This window comes from Poecile atricapillus, chromosome Z (genome assembly GCF_030490865.1).
Source record: "Poecile atricapillus isolate bPoeAtr1 chromosome Z, bPoeAtr1.hap1, whole genome shotgun sequence".
NCBI lineage: Eukaryota > Metazoa > Chordata > Aves > Passeriformes > Paridae > Poecile > Poecile atricapillus.
In genome coordinates, this window is record NC_081289.1 from 97,660,709 (window position 1) to 97,685,876 (window position 25,168).

A 25,168-nucleotide genomic window follows, 5' to 3' on the forward strand; every position below is an offset into this window, starting at 1 on the left:
AAAAAATATCAATTGGACTTAATTTTGTTTTGGAACTTTTCCTCCCAGCAAAATGCTGCCCATAGACAACACATTTCAACTAACAAAATTACTTTGTAAAAGAAAAAGAACATAGGCACTATTTTCAGCATGGAATTGTGATGTTGGGCCAAGTCCTACTTTTTCCCAAATTATAAGGACAGTAGAACAGAACAACATTATACTCTTATCAAATAAAGGGAACAATGTAGTCTTCTAGAAGTAGACAAAACAAGTCATGCAAAACACAACAGGATGCCAGCTTAGCTTCGCAAGGCTGACAAAGCCAAAGTTATGCAAAGCAATGCTACTGCACTTACTCAAAATGGAGGTTGAGGAACAGCCACCTAAAAAGGACACTGGACATTGAAGGCAAACCCCAAAGAACCATATAAGGACTTCCAAAAAGAGGGTGTGACTATGTAAAATGAACTAATGCACATACACCAAGTGAGCAGGGATAGCCAGCGAGTATGTCATCAGTGTGTATGACAAAAACTCACCGTTTTGAGCATTTACCCAACACTCAGGGCATTCAGTTAGAAGAAGGATTCTCCAAGTGACCAGCACACTGCTATAAAGAATGCTGCTTTCTAATACTCAAAACTGTGTTAGAAAGTTTTGATATGGCCTATTTTGGTATTACAAGGGGGCTTGAAATTTAATTCCACTTACCCTGGATATTTCTCCAAGTCTCAAAGCTTCCAACAGCTTGACATCAGAATGTGCCAGAGGTTCTGTGTCATAAAAGTTAAGCTCAGAACCACGGCAGATATTGATCCAACAGCTGGAGTCTCAAAGGCAGACTTTGCACTTCACAGGAAGCTGTCATTTAGTAACAGGGAGAAATAGGGACTTCGTCTCAAAGCTAGTGGACCATGTGACCAAAGCAAACATCTGGCTGCAGCAGAACAGGGGACCATTCACCCCAAATGTGTCATGGTTAGGGATACTTTCTTTTGCACTGACTAACCTGGTGTAGTGTTTTCCCCTCTGGAAGCTCCTGAGGTTGGATAGAAAGCACACAGATAATCTCTGTGCAGGCCACAGCCTCTCACTCTAGGAAAGGGGTTAAATTATCTTGAATGGCATGATACTATATCAGCTTTAGCACTGTGGCTCAGTCATGGGAAAGTGGTTTGTTTTCTTGCACTTGGCATGCCCCTAGACCAAACAGAGCTAATGTTTTGTAAAGGAGCTCTTATCACTGGGAGACAGTGGAGAAGTCTCAGCATTGTCTCAGGCCACAAGTGAGCTCTTAAATGGGAAGAGAGCAAGCCCCATGCCTTGTGTCTGTGATGGTGGCAGAAGGTTGCCCAGCCTGCAGACTGGAAGAGAAATTCAGCACTGTGGTATAGCTCGTGCTACAGGGTGGTGTTGTTATCCACCCACAGAAAATGCCTTGCCCCTTAGCTCTCACCTTCACCCTGGATGAGAAGCTCAAGCTTAGACTAAACATTAACCCAGAAACAACCTCCCCTTACTGCTGTGGTAAGTAGTGCCTCTTACCACAGCAGCATGCCAGAATACAGGGCTTAGCCACAGCATATGAAGGTACAGATCCTGCCAGCCCAACACCACCCAGGCCAAAAAGGGGTAAAGAAGGGAAGCTTCATGGCCTCTCTTTTTTAGCCTCTCAGGGATTTACTGAGCCAGCAGTGGCTTTATTTGTGTTTGGCACCACTCCACTAATTTATCCTCTTAAACCCTATGAACTATTAGCGGCCACAAGATCCTGCAACAAAGTAAACTACCAGTTAATGGGACATCATAGGGAGGAGGGTGGGTGTGAAAATCAAAATCCTCGTCCTTTTTAGGGCTGGAGATGATATCCCAAGGTTTTGGTTAATGCAGAGACAGAATTAATTTAGCTTTAAGTAATGTTATGCGTACAGCAAAACTCAGCAAAGACTGACTCTGGATAGAAAGACACCTGTTTTATCCACAGGAGCCAGCACAGGCAGAAGGAGCTCCTGGGCTGCATAACCAGGTCAAACTGTTTCCCAGCCACAATTGGTAGTGGCAGCACAAATCACTCTTGAGGACTGCACAGATAACCAAGAGGCTCGAAACACCCGTGGCACTGACTGATAGTCACTGCAGGTCTTGCAGGGGCCTGAGGGATTTGCGTCTGACCCAACTGCAATTCTGTGACCTGACTTCAGCTCTTTTCAGTACCACTGAAGTTTGTGAAGCAGAAGGAAAGCAGATGAGGGTCCATGAGGACATGTGAGCTTGGCTCTAAGGTGCAGATCTGTATAGGCCTTGCAGATATTCCCACATCCTTCATAGTTTAATAAAGGATGACCACAAGTGACTGGTTATCAATACGAACAGAGGAAATGGTCCTTAGCAAATATGTGTGGACCAAAACCAAGAGCTGAGGAAGACACAAAATAAAAGAAACTTACAACAACCCTCACATCTCCTTCCCTTCCTATTTCAATTAAAAATTATTTTAATTGAATTAAATTTAATTGAATAATTAAAGAGTTCCTCATCAGGGTCAATATCTTGATGCTTATGTCTACTTCAGAAGAGTTCATGTATCACATAGACCCATATCTATTATATACTGTAGGCATATGTCAGGCTGTGGTTTAGTCTAATAATACATGTTTCAAAGGCCTTTATTAATAAACATAAGGGCAAGTCAGGAGGAAAGCTTTTTAAGCTATTGCAGAAAGCTCTATGAAATAAAATTGTAAGTAAACTTCTAATTTTCATGGCCTTGATTTAGAAGATAATGTCTGTAACAATAGCAAAACTTTGTGTGCACTTATCAATACAAGAGTATAAATAAATTAGATTAGCAATATCCTCTATGAAGAAAAATGTTCTGTCTTTTATACTTCCCTATCTAGATGGCATAGTTTTAAAATGAGTTCATTTTTTTGAGATATTACAGTAGGATTCCAGTAACATTTTCTTCTCATCCCACACTTTCAATGTGTGCAGCTCTAATTGACATTCAGGCAATCAATCCACTCTTCCCAAAACACCACTTCCACTTTGATTACTTCTCTGCTGTGTGGTTTGCCTCCACAGGTCTCTCCCATCCCAGTCTTCTGTAATTCATTGAAATTGGCTGAGTTGTCCACGGAGCAGACCACATGTCTCAGGTGAATAGGCACTGTTTCCCCTAGAGTCTGTCATCTTGGCTACAGCCCACAGGGCTGAGAACACTGTGGGCCATGAATTTTTCTCCAAAATTTTGAAGAAATTCCTTCCTCTGCAAGCACTGAAAACTTGAAGGGTTGGGTTATCAACCACAACATGTTTAAAACGTTAAAGGTCAATCTAAAAACATAGAGCAGAGCCCCCCTTATAGCAGGGTCTGCTGCATGCTGTCAGTGCAGGCACACCTGGAGTAATGCACCACTCAGCAGGAAAGTGGGGCAGCAGGATCTGGCAAAGATAGGAAAATAAGTTGTATTTATCTAAATACTTGACTCATCCTGGATCTGTGGAGGGCTGAGCTGCACAGGCAGCATATCTAGCCCAGGGAATGGACAAGCCTGGGAGGCAGGGCAGAAGGCTATCAGACCCCATTCGCTGAGGCAGATAGGGCATCTCTGTGTGCTAGACCCATGGAGCCCAGCTCCTTGATTCAGGGGACATTCATGTTTTTTTTCTAAAGAATATCAAGTCATCTTTTGTGACTTTGTTCCCAGCCATATGCCATGGATAAAACACTTTCAAATATCATAAACTACAGAAAAGCCTTTGTCTCTTCCATAATGAATGGGAGTCAGAGAGAGGGATATCAGTGTAATTGTGAGGACTGTAATTGTGGGGCAGAGAGATGGCCAGAAATGAGGCTATCAGAAAACCCTATCATCCCCAGACAAAGTCCACATAACACTAGGCCTTGCCTGCAGGCAGGCTGTGGTTGGTTTCATACAGAGAAAAGAGTTTCTCTATGGAGCAAACTCACCAGCACAGAGTGATGCCAGGGCCTCAAAGCTAAACATTTCCCAGCCAAGCAGGAGACACACCTTGTGCTCCCATGAACTTCCTGCAGGAGCCAAACTGGAGAAGCAACTTCACTCTGCCACAATCTGTTTCCTTGTCCCAGCCTGAGTCCCATGGGATGATGTCCGCCAGCTTTCAGAACCCCCACAGACCCAGCACTCATCTGGAAACAGTGTCTTCATCAGTAACAATGTTATAAACACACACAGACATGGCAGGCTAGACCCTGAAGGCACCATGCCCTCTAAGAGAAGGTTTTTTCCTGACCAATTCAGAAGCTTTAGGTAACAATGAAGGAGTGTTTTCAATTCATTATTTCTGGAGATTTTACTTGTAGATAAAGATCTAATTCAAGCCACTATCAGAAAATGTATAAAAGCCCTGCTTGGTTGGGTCTTTTGCACCTTGTCAGTTCCTGTCATGATACCACAACTGATATTTCCTTTGCACCCTCAGCTGTAATCCTGATATGCACAGGACAGGATGGGCTACATGGGGAGAAGAACAAAAGAGTATAAAACTCCTCTGACACCTTCTCATCTATTATAAAGTCTGACTTGGTCTCCTAAAGGTGCCATAGTACATCCTTGCTTACTGGGGCAGATAAACTCCTGTGACCACACTTCCCCCTCTGGTCCATTTCTTACTGACAGATGCTACCGATGACCTACTGCAAGATGGGAGGGAAGTGATGACAAATTCTCTTTTTGTTAGCTCTCTTCTTCCTCTTCACTAACAACCTCCTTCAGGTCCTGAGGTCTCTGCTCTGCTCTCTCTTTCACGTAGGCTGCCTTGATCTGTTCAAGTTCACACAGCTCTGCCTCCAGCTCTTCCCTGTGCATTGACCGGCGGTTCCTCAGCAGTTTCATGGGGAAGGGGTTTAAGTCATTGAAGGCAATGTTCATCAGCTTCCTACAATAGAAAGGACAGCTTCAGTCAACTTATTTACTGGCTGGTAACACATGGTAACAGATACATCAAGAGTATTCAGGGGTATTAAAGAGTAGGTCAGACTTCAGCTCTATGACCCTGGAAGTCACCAACATTATTTCCTACACCAACACCAACCCAAGCAGTACTTCACATACACTTAAACCATTCCACCTTTTAAGGTACCAGTGTGCAGAATCATTTAGGAGACAATGGATCAGATGCCAATTCTGATGGCCTGTCAGGGAGAAATATTCCTGATGCTGGGTCTTCTGATCACAGAAATCTTCATCTCAGACACATTTTGTCATTCAAGGTCATGAGTTATGCTGTGTTCCCAAACCCCAAATACAGCTGAGAGAATTCCAGAAATCAGCACAAGTACCAGCTGCTACAAGAAAAAGGCTGACCCAGACTTTGCTGCTTGCTCTGCTGTAGCATGCCTTTTCCAAGCCGAAAAGATTTTAAGTAACACCATGAATGGAAAGTCAAAAAGAGACAAATGGATCCATGTCCCACAGACCTATCAATGCATCTCTCTTAATAAACTAGTCACAACTCTTGTTAAGCTGACCTAACAGGCAAGCAAGTACAAATACAAAATGGGAGCTTGTCTACAACTCAGAGTCCTACCTGCCATCCGTGATCATCCTTGTGAAAAACCGTAGATACTGGTAGATCTCCACACTGTCATGAATTCTTAGGATTTCCTCCTCATTGTATTTAAAAATTGCAAGAGCATAGCGGAAAATGACCTGGAGGGTTGAAAGGTATTTGAGTGGATAAAGTTTTAAGGAACTGAAGGTCTAGGCCATCCTGGTACAAAAGATGGTGTTGGGCACACAGCACTACAATACAGACTAGACACAGAGTCTGTACTCCTGCTCTCAATAGTCTGTACCAGGGCAGGCCTAAAGGAGTACAGAGCTAACCTCAAAGAGATTAACCATCTGTTAGCTAATTTGCAACCCCAGAGACTACCAGGCTCTACGAAAGGACCCCACAAGATTTCTCCAGCTCTCCCTATGCACAGGGACAATGCAGGACTCACTTTTTCAGATACTGCCTGTCTTATGTCCCCTGTATCTGCAATACTCTCAGTTGTGTCACAGAACAGGAGACACCATGGCCTATCAGAGATGTTTTGTAGCACAACTACCCACTAAAATGTACCAAGTGCACAGAATCAGAGACTAGGCAGCCTACTAGCATCAAGTACATAGAAAACAGGGGCTTGGAGACATCAAGGCATGCCACCAAAGTGGCAGGATAGGACAAATTATTAAACCTTATATATCTTTGATAGATGTGTATGCCCATCACCCTGTCACTATGCCACAGAGGTGGTATAGATGGGAGGAAGGCCTAGATGGAGAGTTGCACCTTGGTTCCCTCATATAAGAAGGCATCCCACACTCGCAGGAGTATGTCGCTGACCAGGCTGTCCACAAAGGCCACCAGAAACCAGTTGAAAGTGATGAGTGAGACATCAATCTGATACTGCTCAAAATGAGCCATGAGGCGAGGCAGCTTCTCAGACAGGAAGTCTTTGAAGACTCTCTGATCTACCTAAAATTGACAAAAAAGAAAACAATGAAGTCCTAGTCAAAAGCAGTCCTGCTGTTGGAGGAGAGGAGAGGTGCAACAGGACAATGGTCCTTGCATGTCAGGGTCATCACTGGTGCTGCCTTCTGGTGAATCACACCCTAGGAACTGCAGAGCATCCATTGTCACCCAACCCTTCAAATTCACTGAGCAGTGCACTTGTACGTGGCATCCAGTGCAAGGCATGGAGCTGAAACAAGGTCAAGAGAAACATATATTCTTCTAACCAATATGATTCCTTCCCATCTCAGAGTCAAGAGGGAAAATCTGGCACATCCTCCTGCACTGGTCTTACCAGGATTTTCTGTGATACCACGAGCATCCAATTGAATGACAGGCATTAAAATCTGCCCAGGTCTGAATGACTCTACATGGCCTAACAGACTGAACACCTTGAACACCTCTGACTTTGCAAACACAACTTGATCTTCTCATGTAAGCTTCTCTTTGTTGTCTGAGTACTGTCTGTGCTTTGCTTCTGGTTGCATGAGCCAAAACACAGAAATTCACTCAGCAAGATCCTTGATCCAGGTTTATAAAGGTTTCATCTCAGCAGAGCCATGCTTTCTGGAGGGTTATGGATGTTAATTCTAAAGCAGGCAGCATAGTGCCTGTGAAATAGCAGGCCACATAGCTTTCTCAGTCTTGCCTGGGAAAGTGGCCTGAGAATTCATAAGGAGGAATTAAAACAATGCTCAGAGATAGAAAGCAGCCTTGCAGGTGCTGTTTGTCTGTTCCTTGTTTTCTTGCAAGAGAAGGTCGAGGGGTGGTGAACCCCACTGACCAATGATGGTGATGTGTTAGTTTACAAACCAATAAGAGTTCTCTTCTCTGTACTTTCCACATACCGGTCTATAAAAAAGACCTGAGGTAATAAACCGAGGAGAAAAATTCTCCAGTTCGACTCCACGAGAGAGTCTGTGTCGTTCTTTTCGCTGTTCCCAATAGAGCGACAGAGGGTAAGAGCTAAAGAACAGGATCATGTTTAGGGCTTCCCTCTGCCATATCATATTAATGCCTCAGCTGTGCCAGCCCACTTAGCTGTAGTACAGGGGTAAAAACCATACAGGTAATATGCTTTGTCTTTAACATTTGCAATTTTAAGTTTCCCAGCCAGCTCACTTTATCAAGCCAACCCACAAAGCATCACCTCAGATGTTCCTCTTTACATGGATCTTGGTTAGACTTTCAGATACCAACCATGAGGTCAGAAATTCTTTCTAAAGAAGACTTCCAGCTGACAGCATTTTCTCACCAAATATAGGCAAGCCTCTTCAGTCTGTCATATTCTCCCTGTCAGTCTCTACATGAGATTTGAGACTACTGAGCGCTGTGTATTAAATCCCACAGCTAACACAACCTCCTCTGAATAGGCATTTTGCTGTCTTCAAAGTGATTAGACTGTTTCCCCAGTCTGTGTGTTGGCCTCTCCACCACCACACCACTGTCCCAGAAATGTTAGTCAACAAATTCACTGGCATCATCAGTAACCCTCAGCTACTGACCCTTGAAGCTTCCTCTACTGTGGGCCCAGAGATAAAACCATGAAAGGGCCACACAGAACAGAGACACCAAGGTCACAGCCAGGCTTACCAGACTGGCCACTGATGGGTGTGGGTGATATGGGCACACATTACAATTCCAATAAACTATATGGGAGTTACCTTATCTCTTTGTCTGCTGGGAGTAGATAGTATATCTGACACAAGACACACTGAAAACCTTGAAATGCAGCGATTTTGAATCAGGTGGGTAAGTTATTCACAGCATAACATTTGACATCAAAAGGTCAGAATCTTTTCTGATGTCCAGAGAACCCCATAGTGCAAACTAACAGCGTGCTTGATCATGAACTAAGGCAAATACAGTGAATATAAAAATCTCACAATTTTCATCCACATGTACATGACACTCCAAAGATAGAGTGAAGCTTCAAAAACATCATCTGAAGGGCTGTAAAATAGTGCCTTTCTCATACTCAGTCTACACATACCAGAATTTGCTACTGTGCCTCTATTAAGACTTCTTTAAAATAAGCACAATTAATGGGCAATTTCCTTCTGACTAACCTGACTTTCATGTTATGACTCAGGTATAGTAACCCATTTCCTAAAGCTGGTGGCCAATTTTGCTATGCTGTGTGTGCTGCTCCTGTGAGTGCAACAATTCTGTACACTCAAGTCTCCAATACCTCTGCAATGGAAGGGATTGCAAGGTGGTATCACTGTCCTGTGAGAAATCAAACACCCAGCAGGTTGACTATTCACTTTTTAATATTTACTGGAAACCACTGTATGAGAGTCCAAGCAGATGTGAGGGTGCTCAGCTCACCTGTGATGTTATTAGTGTGTCACTGTAGTAGTCTGCTGGCATTAGGTTCTCCACGATATAAACTAGACACCAGAAAGCGCTTTCCTCATCTTCTAGGACCAGAAGAGCAACAGCTGCCAATCTGTGATGGACAAGACATGGTGAGGGAATTCAATACTGCAGGAGGAGTCATCAACACAGGAATTGAGGAATACAAGTGTGTTTTTGCATGTCTCCAGCTCCATTGGCATCCAAAATATCAAATGTGGCAGGACAGCCAGACAGAGGCAGGTGATCTGTTTCTGAAGGAACAACAGGGATGTGATTTTCTTTCCCATGTGGCCCTGTTGGAACATATGGAACTGGTGTTCCATATGTTCCATGTGACAAAGCCAGGTTTCCCAGCTAATGAAATGTTCTGTAGATTTGCTGAAGTTAGTAGTGTGCTGATTTGGGCTATTTCAGTAGAGGAAAGAGGTCACACAGAGGTACTCCATATTATGTGATATAGTTAATCTCTCCATACATTCTTTTACAGCCCTGACCTCTTTCAGCTCTGACTTACTGCTTTTTAGACAGACTAGAAAAATGATACCTTATATTAAATTAAAGGCTCTCTGGAGGAAAGCTTCTATCGTTTCTGAAGACCATCCAAAAATCATCAGGAATAAATAGCTTACGTAGACCTTCCTCACATGAAAAGGTCCAACTAGAAATTCACTTCCTACAGCAAATGCCTAGTGCCTTTCTATTTTGCAGCAGAATTCTAAGAAATTTAGGTTCGCCCTTCCTACAGCCTGCCTTGGGAAGTGAAAGAAGCTTCTATATTCTCTGAATCTTCTCTTTTCCAGACAGAACAACTGTGGTTTCCTCAGTCTTTGTGTAATTTGCTGCAGCTCCCTCGCATGTTAACACTTCCCAACATTTCCTCCAACTGTTCTCAGCAAAAAAGGGAATCACCAGGGTGTTCTTCTGCTTCACTACTTTACATTACTACTTCAAAATTCAGCCCCAGCCTTGTGGTGTTATTCTGGGACTGCTTCACTCTTCCTCCTATAGCTGTTTTTTCCTATTCTGTAACTACAGAGATGTCACAAAAGTGCATCCTGCTGCTTGCTGGATCCCAGTAAAAACAATGGATGAAAAATAAGTCACCAAATGCAGAATACTGCAATACCTAGAGCTAGGACAGAACTGTAGAGAGGCAAGAGCCTGAGGCTGCTTGAATCACAGCCTAGAGTATGTGTCTACACCTTTTCAGTGCCATCTCATGAAGAAGCAGCATACCTCACTCCTCACCTGTTCAATCCCTGGCAGTATCCAATGGCAGGATTGTGCCAGGAGAATGCCAATAGCACCCTCCGGAGCTTGGGGATGAGCTGTGAGGTGGGACAGGAAAAATGCTTGTTGTTGGTCAGTGTGCGGGGCAGGTCAAGCTCAATCTGCCGGCAGGCAGGGTGCTCAGTGCTCCTGCTCTGCTCCAGCAGCCGCTGGTAGTGGCCAGGCACAGGGCTGCAGTGCCGGCTGACCATCCAGCTCCACACCCGCTGCCGATGCTCCACTGGAATGCCACTTCGGATCAGATTCTTCAGCTCTGCAGAGGGGTTCAGCTCTCCGATGCTGTTCCATCTGTCACGGAGGGGCTTCTCCACTATTTCCTGGCTCCGCAGTTTGTTGGACTTTATCTCAAGGGCTTGGATTTTGGCCAGGAGTTTCCAGTCCTCAATTTCATAGTCAGGTACAGTCATAAACCCATACTCATCATACTCGCTGGAGGGACACAAGGCAGTGTTTAGCTCAAATGACAGTGCTGCTACCTGTTCCAAGCACACTTACTGCTTGGGGTCATGCCAGCTACAGCCTGCTGCCAGGCTCGCATCACCCATACCAGAGCACAAGTACTTGTGAGCGTACACCCCCCCCACCCTCCTCCCTTTCCAGGCTGCACTGAGATCTGAGAAATGCTCATTAGGCCTCAACTTCACTTTTTCGTGCTGTCACTTAATGTCAAATCTGTGTTTTGCTGATACCCTTGCTAATGATTTTTTTAAAATTATCTCCAACGCTTGTTTGTAACAGTTCTCCCTCCCTTCTCTGGCAGCCGCATGTGATACAGCCTACCTCAGAGCCTTGAAGACAAATGAGAGCCTGCAGCACTGGCATACACACACCAACTCAAGTGTAACTTTGCTCTGAGCTGCAGACCAACCTCATCAGACCTCTCATCAGTCCCTAAAGAAATACTGAGCTCACCCTGTGTACCTCCTCCCTACCCTGTCCCAATGTAGAGACAGTCCTGTAGGAGTGGACTGGAAAGGCTTTGGGGCATCAGATCTAAGAACAGAGATCCACAGTCCCTTCTGAAGTTTCATTGTACACAATGCAAATCTCTTACTGATCAGAACACAGCAAGACTACAAATAGTACAGCTTGTCAAAGATTTGTACATCATGTGGCCACATGGTGGGAAACTTGTAAGATACCATCATATTCTTGACAGAGACCAAGCCTGGCCTAGGAGGTCTCATTTCCAGAGCTACCTGGAGAACCTGTGAGACTGACAAAACATGAAATGGGAACTGCTACAGAACAGGGGCCCTGACTGTGCAGGAAGGCATAAATACAAATGTAGACCCCTGCTATTAAATGTTCTTAAATGTATCTTCCCTTTGCAGACAAGCTTCTACAAAGCTGTGAATATCCCCATGCTCTCAACTCTTACCTTACAGGATTTAAGTTAAAACTTTCTTCTGCTTCTTCCTTCACATCCCACTGCAGAGCTTCCTGGATGAGGCTCTTCACCAATTCAGCATGTGAGCTGGGCAGGCCAGGCACAGCTTCCTGCAGCTTTCTTAAGACTGTCAGGTATTTGCTCTCCATCTGGCAGTTTCTTGCTTGCAGGCAGGCACACTGATGGGTAAACAAGAAGGAAAGAGTTTGCTCAGTGGTAGTCCTTCCTGCATTGCCACTGCTCTCTACTGGCCTGGTCTGCACATAAAGACAAGACTTCTGAAGAGCAAAGCCCCAGGAAACACATTTAGTAGTTTTCTACAACCAGTGGAACTGCAGCTATAAATGAATCACCATGGTCCATGAACAAGCACAAGCTTCAGTAGCTAGCATGCAACAGAAGTTGCTTATTGAATGGGAGACCTACTACATGATCACCTACTTTAACTACTGCATTGCATCGGTGGATGGCTGCACACCACCAGCTCAACTAAGGACACAGTCAAAGAGCCAGCACTGCATCTGAGTTCTCTGCAATCTTTTTCTGTCATCCTCAGACAAGTTCTCTACACCACATGGAGCTGTATCCTGATAAAACATACCGTTCCAGAGACTGAGCTATAAATATACCATTTCAGGATACGTGGTAGCACCACAGACTAGGTGACCACATGCCCCTCAGCATCTCCAGCCCCATGGCACCGGTACACATAATTTCTCATGCACTGGAAGCCCAACTGAGATCAAACAGCAGGACAGTACCTGCCACCACCTTAGTCCTGGGCACAGAAAGCAGAAAAAATGAATAAGGATTATTAGTGTACTCCACAAGTGGGGAACTGAGGCCACACAGGTGACAAGACTCACCCAGTGTCTCACAGGAAGCTCTGTGAAGACTCCTATTCAGCGGGAAGCAGAAGTTGAAAACAAGAACAAAACAGAAACCACAGAGAGAATTAGGTTACCTATAGAGGGGACAGACAGGAGCATGGTTTCTTCCATACTACCACTTTAATCAGCATTTTGCCTCACACTGAGCATGTTGGGCTTGTCTGATTACTTCCTTTTTGAAGGTTATGGCAGTCTCAGGATGAGAGGGCAGTAAATTAGGAGGAAGGCAGGGTTTCAAATAACTAGAAAGTAAACAGATGTGAAAATGACAATAACACTCCAGAAGCAGCTTTTTGCCCTGTCTCATGATTGTGAAGACATACCTGTGGTGGTGCACTCCCCCTCTTAAGGCCATACTATGATCTCAGAAATGCTTGTTAGGCCTCAGCTTGATGAACAGCACCTGGGTTAAGGTCCTGTGGTTATCAGAAATATTGCCTGCTCCCAGGAATTGGTGCTAACTAATTTCTGTTTTTAACAAACACCATTGGAAGCTTACCTTTCTTGCAAACTCAAGTGGAAGAACATTTTTGTAATCAAATTTTCAAAAGTTACCAATTGCAGACAGGATGGCAAATTACTATGACTAAAGCCAATTCTCTTGTGAACCTATAAGCAGCATCCTAAGTGAAACCCTTTGAGTTCTCCTGGACCACAGCGGGCTGTGACCAGCAACCTCCCTTTGACTGGGGCTTCTCAGAGCCAGAGAACTCTCAGATTTGCTGTACTTGAGGGACCACTGCCAAACAATGATGACAAAGCCTGGGCCAATACTCCCCCTCCTCGAGGCTCACACCTTTGCCTGTTGAGAAGATCCAGACATGAGCACTTTACTGAACTCAAGGGAGAATTTTCACAGGTACCTTGTATGTACTCTAGGTCTGAGTGAATGTGCTACAGAGACTGTACCTGGAATCTTAGATTCTTAATTATTTTAGGTTGGTAAGTAACTTAGGCCTAAAAGTGAGTTACCGTTGTAATTGCAGTGAATTCCACAGAATCTTTTGTAAATTGTTTTGATTCAGCCATTGTTTAAGTGCTGTTGAAATATTTAGGCCCAAACTTGTCCAAGTCCAGGGATAAGTTTTGCACAGAAGTCCACACTGAACCTTGTGACTTGATGGGAGGGCCTCCCTTATTCCTTTTATGCTAAAGCTTTCCCATCCCTTTTCCATCCCCAGCTTCCATGTAGATTTCTAATTGATTTTAGTTTTAATGGACTGATTATAGGTTTTAGTAGTATTTTTAGTACTATTTTTGTGTGCTTTAACCATCTAGTAAGTAGTAGAGTAAACCTTGGCAATGAGCTTTGCTATGCTTCCACTTAGATATTGAACCTGCTTTGCCTAACCTTTGCCAGTGACTCTTTAAGCAACCTAAGACACTCATTCACAGCAATACCTTAAAATCCAGGCAAGTAAATCCTAGGCAAAATCCACAGAACAAATGACAGGACACACCTCCAGCCTTGAAAGTGGTTCAGGATCAGAAAATAGGATTAGACAAGTCTGAGAGTAACCAGGTTTTTCACACTTACACAGCTAGAAATAAAAATACAACTTAGGAAAACAGAAGAATTCTAGTCTAACTGCAGGACTTCAAGCATGCTGCCACCTGGCAGTGCCAAGTCCAGCAGAGAAACCATGACTAGATGGAGCCAGGACTCAGTCTGTCAGCTCTCAGGAAACTTTTCTGATTGCCTACACAGTGTTGCTTTTTCTATTTGCATGGCTGAAATACAGAAATCTGGGTTAGCACATTTAAGACTGCTCTTTGCGGGTCTTTTACTTCTGTTGAGGAATTAAAATTATCGTGTCTAATTTGGGAACAACACAAAGCAGTAAAGAGGTCACACTAAGAAAAAACACAAGAAAGCTTATTCCTTGCGGATCGAAATCTATTGCAGTGTCAACTTTGAAAATAAATTAGTAACAGCTCACACCAAGCAAAAAAGGTCATTTGGCCTTACCTTCATCAGAAGGGCCTTTTCATTCTCAGCAACACTTGTCCAGAGTCGAGTAACTTGGTGGATCTCTGAATTGAGAAACTGGTTCTGGGTTTTGTATGCATCAATATCATCCTGCCATGAAGCAAAACAGTCACATAAGGAGAGTTCTTGAGAGGCTTGAAACCCCTCCCATTTCAAGGACACCAGATTATGTTAAAGACAATAAAATATCTCAGAAATTCTGTGTTCTGAGGAGCAGACAGGACTCCCCAGTATAAATGTTGCCTACAAAGGAAATCAAGGCACAAACAATATTGCCATGCATCAACAAGATTGGGAAAATGATAAATGCACACATATATATTAAAAAACACAGAGAGATACAGATCATATAATGCCAGGGAAGCACTTAAATAATATTAAGAATATATGTGGTTTTTTTGGTTGATTAGTTTAATTTTGGCTGGTTTCTTTTCTTTTTTTTTTTTTTTTTAATGAAACAAATCTCATCCCCATGGCTGGCGGGAAAAATGAACACTCTCCACAGAAAGTGGCTCTTTCAGCAATTCTTCATGTCACACTAACCCATAATTACAGCTGTGCACATAAAACAGCCTGCATCTGAAAGAACCAGGATGTATTGGGAAACTGTTTGCAAGACAGCAACATAGAGCAACAAAGTGAAGGCAGCAAGTCAGGCTGCAGCTGTGAAACAAAAGAAAAAAAAGAAACAAAAGAAAGTAGCAACCAGCCAAACTGTATTCTGTGTTTACCGCAAAGAACACCCTCCCACTGAACCTAAAGGCATAAAAATGGGCCCAAAAGACCTGTGCCATCTCACACACCTTCAGATGCTCAATCTCCTCCTGCTGCTTATACAATGTCTCTACAGTGATAGTGTTGGCTTCTTGCAGGGGGTCAGAGAGCTCTCGAGCCATCTGCTCTGTCAAGGTCATGATGACTTCCTGTTTGGCATGGTTCTTCTCCATCAGAAGCTGCACATGTTCCTTGAGCTCCTGGATATGGCTGTCTCTCAAAGTCAGTATCTGCTCCAGTTCCTTCTTTTCTTGCTCAAGAGCTTCCAGTCGAGTTGTCAGATCTGCAATTTGTCTCACTTTGTGGCGCACCAGCTCCAGCCTGTCCTTATCTTCTGCTGCAGTGAGATACATGCTAGATACTCGCTTCTCCTGCTGGGCTGCCTCCAGAGCTTTGTGGAGAAGTTTGACCAATTCCTGGAAAGGGAATTCAAAACCATCACATCACTGTGCTGTCCAGGGCATTATGGACAGCAAAGACCCAACAGTGAAATATCTTGAAGTTGACTTCTTTAAGAAGGAAAACAATGCAGAAATCTTGAAACCACCATGAGACCACAGTGAGAAGTTCTGCTCTCAGAGCTGGGCCTGAAAGGTCTCTGCAGCAGTTCACAGACAACTAAACATGGATTGCTAGCAGAAAAGCTGCTGCCCACGCTGAACTCTGACTTTCCTACAATCATTCTTGGGATGCCCAGCAGAGAACATGGAGGTCTGGTCAGCAGTATGGTAAAATAGGAGGGAAATAATGCAGTCTGCAACTACCTGTACTACCAGAAGGAAACTGCAGTATCCATTTTAACCTTCCTTCTGCCAGAGCTCTCCCTCACTCCATCCTGCATGAAGGTATGGAACCTTGCCCCACCCTTGTTGATTCAGGCTCTGCCATCTCAGACACTTAAGAAAGCAAATCAAGGGTGCAACTGACTGCCCAACATGGAACTTGGCTCTGTTGCCTCTTGGAAGAGCTACCAGCATCATTAGCAGAGAACCTGGCATTGCTCCATGCTTTGAAGAACAGTGTCATTCATGAGAGACAGCCCTTGCAGTGACCCATGCCCTGACTTCTAGAGTCAAGTCACACGTTAAATGTGGGTCACTGTTCAAAAAGAATGACCTGCTGTTAACACCAGGACCTCACTGGCAGTTCTCACTAGTGTCATAGTACCCATTCAGGACTGCACTTAGTGAGCAATGGAGATGCACAAGCAAGACAACAGCAGAGTAAACTTGGATTTGTTTTACCTCTCTATTACACCTGGCTGCACTTCCTAGAAATGGCTGAAGATCTTTTGTGCTGAGCACACTCAGGCACACACAAGGTGGTAACACCAGGAGCTTCAAGTGGTCTCCAGTTACTGCCTGCTGGGCACTTCTCACATACAATGTGAAAGGGAGTCCCTGTGACCAGTCTCAGGATCCTGACCCTTTGAAATAGCAGTCTCTTCTCCACACTCACCTTCTGTGACTTGACTTCCTCTGTGAGCGTCAGAATCTGTTGCTGAAGGACACTCACTTTATCCACTGAGTTCTTCTCCCTTGACAATTCTTCAGAACCTAGGAAGCCACTGTTCATCCACCTGGCTCTCCTAATCCAGTTCAGCCTGGGCCCCATCCTCCCATCTTCCAGGGTCCCCTCCTTAACTGAGGGGAGACAGATTTAATTTACACACAATTGCTTTGCTACTATGGACTTCCAAGTCTTGCTTTAGGGACTTACAACGGTTTCGCAGAGAAGGCAGACAGGACATGGATACAGGATATGGAAAACTGACCCACTAGATTGCAGCTAAAACAGTAGGGATAAGATACTGATATGCCCACAGTAAACAAAATTGTGATGGTTGATTGTACCTGTTAACCCATCTTGCACCCTGCTCATCAATCTGGCCCACAGCAAATGGAAATTACCACCATGGAAAGGTATACATGCAGTGGAGCTGCCACACTCAGCCTGTGACTGTGCAGCAGTTACACTTTTACCTCAGAGAAACTGTGCGGCAATTATACTTTTACCTCAAAAAAATAAATCTGGTGGATTTTACTTTTATTTAATTTTTTTTTTGCCTCTGCAGAAGGTTTCAGTGGTAGAAGATAGAGACAGATGGATCCAGAAGCAGATCCAAAAGAGTCAGTCTTGTGGCAACACAGGAAGAGACTTAAGACAACGTAACAGCTTTCATATCCCTTGAAAATTTGCCACTGTCTGCTTTACATTTCTTGCTAATCCCTGCTAGAAGGCATCCCATTCAACTCACACAGCTCAGTAATCACCTGGGCATCCTGTCTCCACTTCTGCCTCTTGCTCCTCATCCACATTCTCAGGATGCTCTTGGAATTCATCAAATCTAAAGACATTCCCGTTGTTCCCCCAGAGCTGCCTGGAGCCACAAATATTGTAGACAGTGTTTCTGAAACAAGAAGAGATCAAGACAGCCTAGTGAACAGAAGTCATGATCACTGCAGCCAGCCAATGCATGTTCAAAATATTCAATGCCTTACCTCCCCTTACTTCCTACCCCTCCTCCCAAAACTTATCTCCTTCATGTGCTGAGAAAATGAACTCTTTATAGAATTGGTGGATTTGAGGAGAGAAAGGTTGTACCTGGTGTAAACCAGGAAGATGCCACAAAATCAGTACAGCACAGCAATGTAAAATGAGATTATCCTTCCCCGTGTGCTTAAGCCCTCTACATAAAAACATCAGATCAAAGAGAGTGATCAAATGTAACAGTAGACCGATCACATTCTTCCCTGTCCTTTCTCCTTCCCCCTCCTCCTCATTCCCTCTCCCTCTCTCCTTTACTTCCTTTATCCATCCCTACCCTTCGTTCACTGCAGAAATCCCCAGGTGCCAAGAAAAGCTGCCAAGAGAAGCTCATTTACCTACAACACAGCCAAAACTGGGACAAATGATCACATCTGAAGCAGCCACAGGTCCTGTGCTCTGAAACATTTAATAAATAACCTTGCCAAAAGTTATTTACAAAGTCATAAGCTAAAATGTAGGAAAGAGTTTCAGGAACAGGTCTGCAGTCAGACCCAGGAACTGTTTGTTACAACTGCTGCTATCAGATATTGCCAGAAGCACTAAAAGATATCTTTATAGAATCATGGGGAACTACAAATGTAGTTTGTGTAAAACCTGTACCAGAAAGCATGCATACAAGTAGTTTTCTTCTTCTCCTGTGCAGTTCTTCAGCTAAAACAAAACAAGTCCCCTTTTTTGAAATCTATAAAAGACTCAGTGTTCACAGCTTTCCTAATTGTAGATGAAGCTGCCATTTAGATACTATTATCATTTTCCCTTGCTACTATATGACTCCAGAGCAGAAGAGCAGACAATGCTTACCTTGGAGAACATACTGCTGTGTAAGACTAGCAGTCCTTCAGTCCCTGTAGTCTGTAGCTAGTACTCATCCAATGCAATTTTCTTACTTTTCTATACCTAATGCTGCACTGTTTTCCCCATGAGACTATAGCAGCTCAGGGATCTAGATGTGCTACAGCCTGACAGTGATAGAGCCTGGAGAAATGTGTACTGAACAAGGGGAGCAATACAACTTGAAGCTGGAAAGAGACAATTGTTACTCAAGCTCACAAAAGCAAAGCACGGGAAGAGGGGCCAAAGACACATTTGAGTTATTTTTAATGAGTGTGAGTAGGAGAGAATGCATAGCCTGAAAAACAGAACAGTTGACTTTGAGGAACTACAAATGTACAATGCGTAAGTAGTTGGTGTAAAACCTGTACCAAAAGGTATGCATATAGGTCTTTTCAAAACAAGTCTCTTGTTTTGTCTATAAAAAGTCTATAAAAGACTCAGTGTCTGCTGCTTTCCTAATTGCAAATGAAGCTGCTAACACGAAACCCCAGTCTCATGGGGGATCTTTCTTCATATAAGCATCAGATTGTAGCTGCAGCAGTGGAGGTAAAAAAACCTACAGGCAACTTCCATACCAACAATATTTGGCAGGTGCCTGGCTGCCTACCATACCTATGGCCAGTTACCCATTTTCATTATGTGTAAAAAAATGACTAAGAAACACTTAGGGAGATACTGATGAGGTTGTCTTTGTGAAACTGTAACTGCCCAAGACTTGTAACTTTTAACCTGATGGGGCTACCCACTGCAACAGCAGATAGAAGCTGGCAGTAGGAATATTAACAAACTCAGCGGGCAAGAGTGAGTTGCACAGCTAGGCCATGTTACTGGCTCAAGCTTCTTTTCCCTGTAGTTCTTGCTTTGAAGAATACACTACACTGAAACCAGTGGAAAGAGCTAATGGGCTTCTATGACTACCTACTGAGTACAGCTGAACCTGACGATGTGCTCTTCCAAGACTGCTGTGCAGATGTGTCACACACTAGGTATGCAAAGCACAATGAAGAGATCTTAACCAAGTCCTCGGTCTGCTACCAGGATCTTTGCTAAGAAACCTAATTATGTGAAATGCATCAGAACAGGAGGATGTGAAAGACCCACCTGCAGGAAGTTTACTTTGGCCTGGACTAGCCTCCAAAAAGGTGCTTCATATTTCTCCCACCTAGGCAAGAGTCCCGTTTCACACAATACATGGCAAGCAAGGAAGGCACACACTGTCAGGCCAGCATGTCAATCGCACTGCAGTTCTCCTCATTCACTTACTGTATCTCTGTCCATGGGTGCTTAAGGGAGATGTTCTGCAAGGCAGTAGACGTTTGGGGTGCAGGCAAGGATGCTGCCTTTAAACCCACTGCTTCTGTTGGTGTTTTCACAAGAGGCAGAAAGTCTTCATTGTCAACTACATCTATAAATGTAAAAACAAAATAGGACATAAAAGCAAATAAGCATGGCAGAATTCCATTGGGCTTTGGGTCCTTCAGGTAACCAGACAGCCACAACAGTTTACTACAGGTATACGTTACATGTTCAAGTGATCAGGTGGAACAAGGACAGTAGAATACTCTTCCTTAATTTTAGGTCAAATTACATAAGTTTCCATGTACAAACGGAATTATTTACTCAAGGACAATCAAGTGATTTCAAGCATATATGAGCATTACTAACCTTAAACAATCGAACTTTTACTGCCCAAAGATATAAGGAAGGAGAAGTTTGCTGTCCTCTTCCCACATTCCAAACCACATTTGATAGTTTTAATGTGCGAATAACACTCTGCAAGCACAGTTTGTTACCAAATTTTTGCCTGCTGTAGCAAGATGCCAGAACCTTTTAGAGCAGAGACTTACTAGGGAGGGGATTACTTGTTTCAAACAAAATGTGCATCTAGTCATTACTAAACAGGTAACAGTGGATCCCCTGATCCACTGATCTGTCTACTACCACTCCTGGAATGGACATCTTCAGCCCACTGCTGGGAAAAAACCTTACTTGCTCTAAATTTCAGAGGCCTTACAAGAGTAATATATCAAATGTGCACATTTCACACGTGTGAGGAAAATTAAGATGATCACAAGACACCTGAAAATCTCCAAACATATGCTGTGGATTAGGAGGCAGCTTACTCACTTCCATACATAATAAGGCAGAACTGTCAAACATTGGCAAAGCCCTGATAGCTGGCACCTGCATTTAAAAGCCTGGCCAAAACTTCTACCCACTTCCAGATGAGGAATGCCATTCATCACCAGGGTACTGAAAGCAAAAGAAAGACTGTGCAACACCTACTTGTTCTTCCAGCCAGAGGTTCATTCACAAGCTGTGAGCTGCCCACAGGAAATCTGCTCTGAGTGTTGCAAAATTCCCAACGTCTCATTTGCAGCTGCTGCAGCCAGTACATCATTGCCTGTTTGCTGATTGCCTAACATAACACAAAACAGGAAAGGGAGTGGAATCATCTCATCAACATAAGACACATCCTGAGATGACCACCACTCTCCTGCACAAGTCAGCAGAAAAAAAGGTCAGCTGTATCCAGCCTATGCTGTATCTGTGTCCTCTGGTCCTAACACTGATTTGGGAGGACAGAGTAAATCTTTAATACGGCCTTCTCAGTGGACCTAATTTTAAATGTGTTTTGGTTTACCATGGTCCAAGACTAAGCAGAAATGTCACAACCATTTTAGACAAAAAGCATCCCCAGAACTTTTTAACAATAACTTACACAGAAGTAAAAGTCTAGCAAAGAATCCTCCTGGAGCAACCACTTTAGACAGGGGAGTTCATTTCTGTTCAGTAAATTACATGTGGACTACGTGACTCCTCAGTTACTTTAATTTAGCACACAGTTAGGCTTTTATTCCTACTCTGTTAAACAACAGCCATCTCACAAGTAAGGACTCCCAGACTTGCCAAAGCAATGTAAGTAATTTAGGTCCAATTTAGCAATCCAAGCTAGGAGGACTTAGACGAAACTCAAGCTAAGAGATACCTTAGTACAGATTTGTCTCTTCTGACTGGGAATTTTTCATTACCTTCAGAATAAAAGCTCTGCTTGGTGTTCTGATCTCAAAAACTCCTTCCCCATTTTCCATTTTGCAGTCAAAGCTGGCGCTGGAGAGATCAATAGACCCCAAGGGATTAATGTCCTGGGCAGTTCTGTAGTATAGTAAGCGACATTTGTTTTCGTCATAAAAGAACCAGCGAGACTTCCAGGTTTTGATTGGCCCCTTGATGCCCAACTTATTTAAATAGCCACAAAGTTTTTTTCTGGATGTTTCTGTGCTGTTCTTCGGTGGTAGATTTTCCTGTTCTCCAGGAGAAGGAAGGATGTCTTTCTCTCTTGCTGAGGTTCCATTGCTGCTGTTAATGTCTGGATCTGACTCCACTAAATTACCTGGAGCAGCAAGGGTACATGCCCCACTTTCTGGTCCTTTCTTCATCTCTTTAAGGAAATAGATTGAAACAGGAAATTCTCTAGGTAAATAAGCCAATCCAAATTATATCATTACTTTTATAGAACCTGCAGACAATAAAAAAGGAAGGAATAAGCTCAGGTCTGCCACATGACAAAAAAAAATACTTTGCAGCTTTCAAACTACCCAGCCAAGGTCTCCAACTCTACTTTTGGTCATTGCTCCCTGCTCTCCTCTGCTCAGATGACCTCTAATACCTGTTTCCTCCCTTTTTCATTCCTAAACTAGGGTGGACTAGCAGCCAAGAAACAGCCATAATCTCTTGTGTGAAAAATAACTACAGCCTGTGGGCATACCAAATCAATAGCAATAACTGGGGCATTTGGTACTTAATTTTAAGGAACAGCTGCAGAAAGCATGGCAAGATAACAAGGTCTGGGGGTAGGCACATAGTCAGGTCAAGGGATGGCAGGAAAATGTGTCCCGGTATTCACAGTGAATGTCCAACTAATATTTTAAACCATGGCCTCTGGAGAAAAATTCAGCGTTACGCAGCATCCTTATGAATAATTTGTGTCAGCTGACTATAGTTGTTAAAATGCCTGCATATTATGTGTTAGTTCTTCATCCAGTAGGATGGATTCATATGATAGATTATGCACCAGAGAAAGTAATTCTGTGATTGTTGCAAAAGAGACTTGATTGTTTTAGTGACCAAAGTAACTTCTGGGTCCCAGAAGTATAAAAAGAAAATATAAAACTAAGGCTGAAAGGGATCTTTGTAAATCTCAAGTTCAACTTCTCTCTCAGATGTAAAAGCTGTAGCCAGCTGAATAGGCCCACGTTCAGGTAATTTTTTCTTTATGTAAGGATGGTAATTTTGCCATGTTTCCAAGCATTTTTTCAAGTGCTTAAGCATATGACAGGTGTGATTTTTTGCTCAGAGCTGCAAATACCCACAGCTCTTGTATAAAGAAAGCTAACAACACTCCAGAAAAGTATCTATAAATAACTTCTTGCATTTTTTGAAATTCCAGTTCCAAGCACTAACATAGCTAAAGCAAACATGAGAAAATAAACTGCTGCAGTGTTAAGTTACTCTGAATCCAACTACAGACACAAAACTATTCAACACAACATCCAGCTGTATGACATGGCAATGAGATAATACAATGGAGCACAATGAGATGTTTCCCAAGCTGATCTCTTTCCTCTGCTCTTAGGAACAATTTGTTCTCATGACTGAAAGAAGGTTTAGCGCTGACTACGGCACATCATGTTTATTGCTGCCCCCTCCTGTTCCCACATCAGCTTTACAGACAACTATCAATAATGTTCACTTTTTGTGAAAAGCTACTTAAATTCTTTTGGTTCACTCCCATGACGCTGTGGATCATGGTACTGAACACATTCACAAATGCCAAAAACAAGCACTCCTTGAGAAGGTGTCACAGGAACTAAGCTTCTGAAACACACAAAAAAACTTCATTTCCAAGTTAATTTCACTTGTCATGAAGGAAATGTCAAAAGAAACAAACACTTTCAACTTTCTCAAATAGATGCCGGGGCTTTTTATGTCAGTACCAGTGTAAGTATCTTCTGTAACCGCTGAAGATTCCATCACACTTCTGCTTCTTGCCAGCGTGATGGTCCATGTTTCCACACCATGAACAGGACCAAGTAAGTATTTTAGTTAATTTAATTTTGGTGATTTAGTAAGCATTAGGTTTAAGAACCAAGTAATAAGGAATCATGTCAGAGCTGCAAAGACCTCTAGAAAGGATCTCACCTCCTTAATGGAAGTAGAGAGGAGCTCCTGGAAGTCACCGTCTCCTGGCATAGAGCTATTGCTGCAAGCAGCACCAAGCAGGTACCCACAGCCTCCAACAAATCCAACAGCAACAGAAAAGTAGCGTCTGTCCCAGGTTTTCTCCGATCCAGTCGCTGCTGCGGAGCTGTCTGAAAGATATATTTACCCGAAAACTGCCTTGACACTGACTCACCAATAAAAATGGATCAGGGTGGACCCTGCATAAACCTTTCCGGAGCTGCTGGTGCGATCGGCACAAGGCAGCCCCCACCGCCCCTCCCTGTGCCTCCCGCAGCGCCGCAGAAGCGGCTCCCAGCCCAGCTGCACCGCACGGGGTACCAGCGACGGCGGCCGGAGCCTGGCACGGGGCTGGCCTGAGCCTGGCACCGCTTGTACCAGCGCCCGGCTGGGGCGGGGGGGCATCCGAGCCGCTCGCCGGTCGGGGATTTTGGGAGGGGGGCCGGAGTGGCGGTGCGGAAAGCCGCGAATACCTGCGGTGGCCGCCGCCCCGCGCTTCCTGCCGGGCCGGTCTGCGGCGGTGCCGGCGGGGCGGGGCGGGGCCCGGCCGGCCCCGGGACGGCGGCGGGGACGGGGCGGCGGAGCGAGAGGGCAGCGCGGTGTGGGACGTCAGCTGCAGCCGCGGGAAAAACAACAACAACAACAACAACAATATAGGGCACTTCAGACGGGTTTCGGGAAGAAAATGATTTTTCAAGGTGATGTGAACCGCGGAAAGCAAGCAGGCAGAGTGGCACCGCTCGTGAGCTAGACGGGACCAGCAAGTGCCATCTGCCATGAGAGAACTTCTCTCCAGAGCTGCAAAACCACCGGATGGTGGATGCAGACGTGCTGCAAGAGCCGCGGCTGTGCAGTCAGCTGGGGCAACTCAGCTCAGTCAAGCACATTTCACAGGGTAAAATGGTGACTTGAGACACTGGATGCTGATAGGATCAAGCTGCGCCAAAGGAAGAAGCCTCTGGAAAGGGTACTGCGAGGAATAGGGGTGTCAGACCACCCTAATGAAGTACGGCAGGTCTTGGTGGCACAGGGAACGAGGTGCACAGCACAGCCAGGTTCATGTGCTCTCTGACAGCTGCCTTTCATCCTACGAGTGCAGCCAGGCACTTCTTATGCCTTTATCCCAAGAATAAGGAATAAGGAATCTGGGTGGCTTTGATTTTCCTCATGTGCAATGATAGCTGTGGCTTTTCCACTGGTCTCTAAAAATACCCCGCTCTGAGTTTAGCGAGTTTTACTGAGTTTTATCACTGACTTTAGCCAAGTTTAATACCAGAACAGCAAAAAGCAAACCTGTTCAGGTGTCTAAATAGCCCATCT

The 25,168-nt window shown here is 44.1% G+C and overlaps 1 protein-coding gene across 5 annotated transcripts; it reads right to left on the reverse strand.

The window, feature by feature from the left end:
- On the reverse strand, window positions 1-24,376 carry TBC1D2 (TBC1 domain family member 2). 5 transcript variants are annotated; one of them, XM_058826159.1, is made up of 15 exons: window positions 24,322-24,376; window positions 23,810-23,979; window positions 21,640-22,127; window positions 20,894-21,026; window positions 19,871-20,012; window positions 17,497-17,633; window positions 16,682-16,866; window positions 15,253-15,639; window positions 14,429-14,539; window positions 11,561-11,748; window positions 10,138-10,608; window positions 8,860-8,980; window positions 6,307-6,492; window positions 5,557-5,678; window positions 1-4,905 (listed from the first exon to the last, which is right to left on the reverse strand). In XM_058826159.1, the coding sequence occupies exons 3-15, from the start codon at window positions 22,045-22,047 to the stop codon at window positions 4,704-4,706; spliced, it is 2,793 nt and encodes a 930-aa protein (XP_058682142.1). In that variant the 5' UTR covers window positions 22,048-22,127; window positions 23,810-23,979; window positions 24,322-24,376; the 3' UTR covers window positions 1-4,703. The 5 variants fall into 5 exon arrangements, with proteins under 5 accessions (XP_058682142.1, XP_058682143.1, XP_058682141.1 ...); XM_058826160.1 differs by having other exon boundaries at window positions 23,810-23,975; window positions 24,322-24,342; XM_058826158.1 differs by lacking the exon at window positions 24,322-24,376 and having other exon boundaries at window positions 21,640-22,049; window positions 23,810-24,282.
- Between the last annotated feature and the right edge of the window lie 792 nt (window positions 24,377-25,168).

Excerpts from the sequence above, each read along its gene's own strand:
- TBC1D2 (XM_058826159.1), bottom strand. The coding sequence starts at position 22,047 with ATGAAGAAAGGACCAGAAAGTGGGGCATGTACCCTTGCTGCTCCAGGT. Across the intron at positions 21,027-21,639 it reads GCAGAGCTTTTATTCTGAAG|GCAATCAGCAAACAGGCAAT; the intron begins GTAATGAAAAAT and ends GTGTTATGTTAG. Across the intron at positions 15,640-16,681 it reads AGGAAGTCAAGTCACAGAAG|GAATTGGTCAAACTTCTCCA; the intron begins GTGAGTGTGGAG and ends TTCCCTTTCCAG.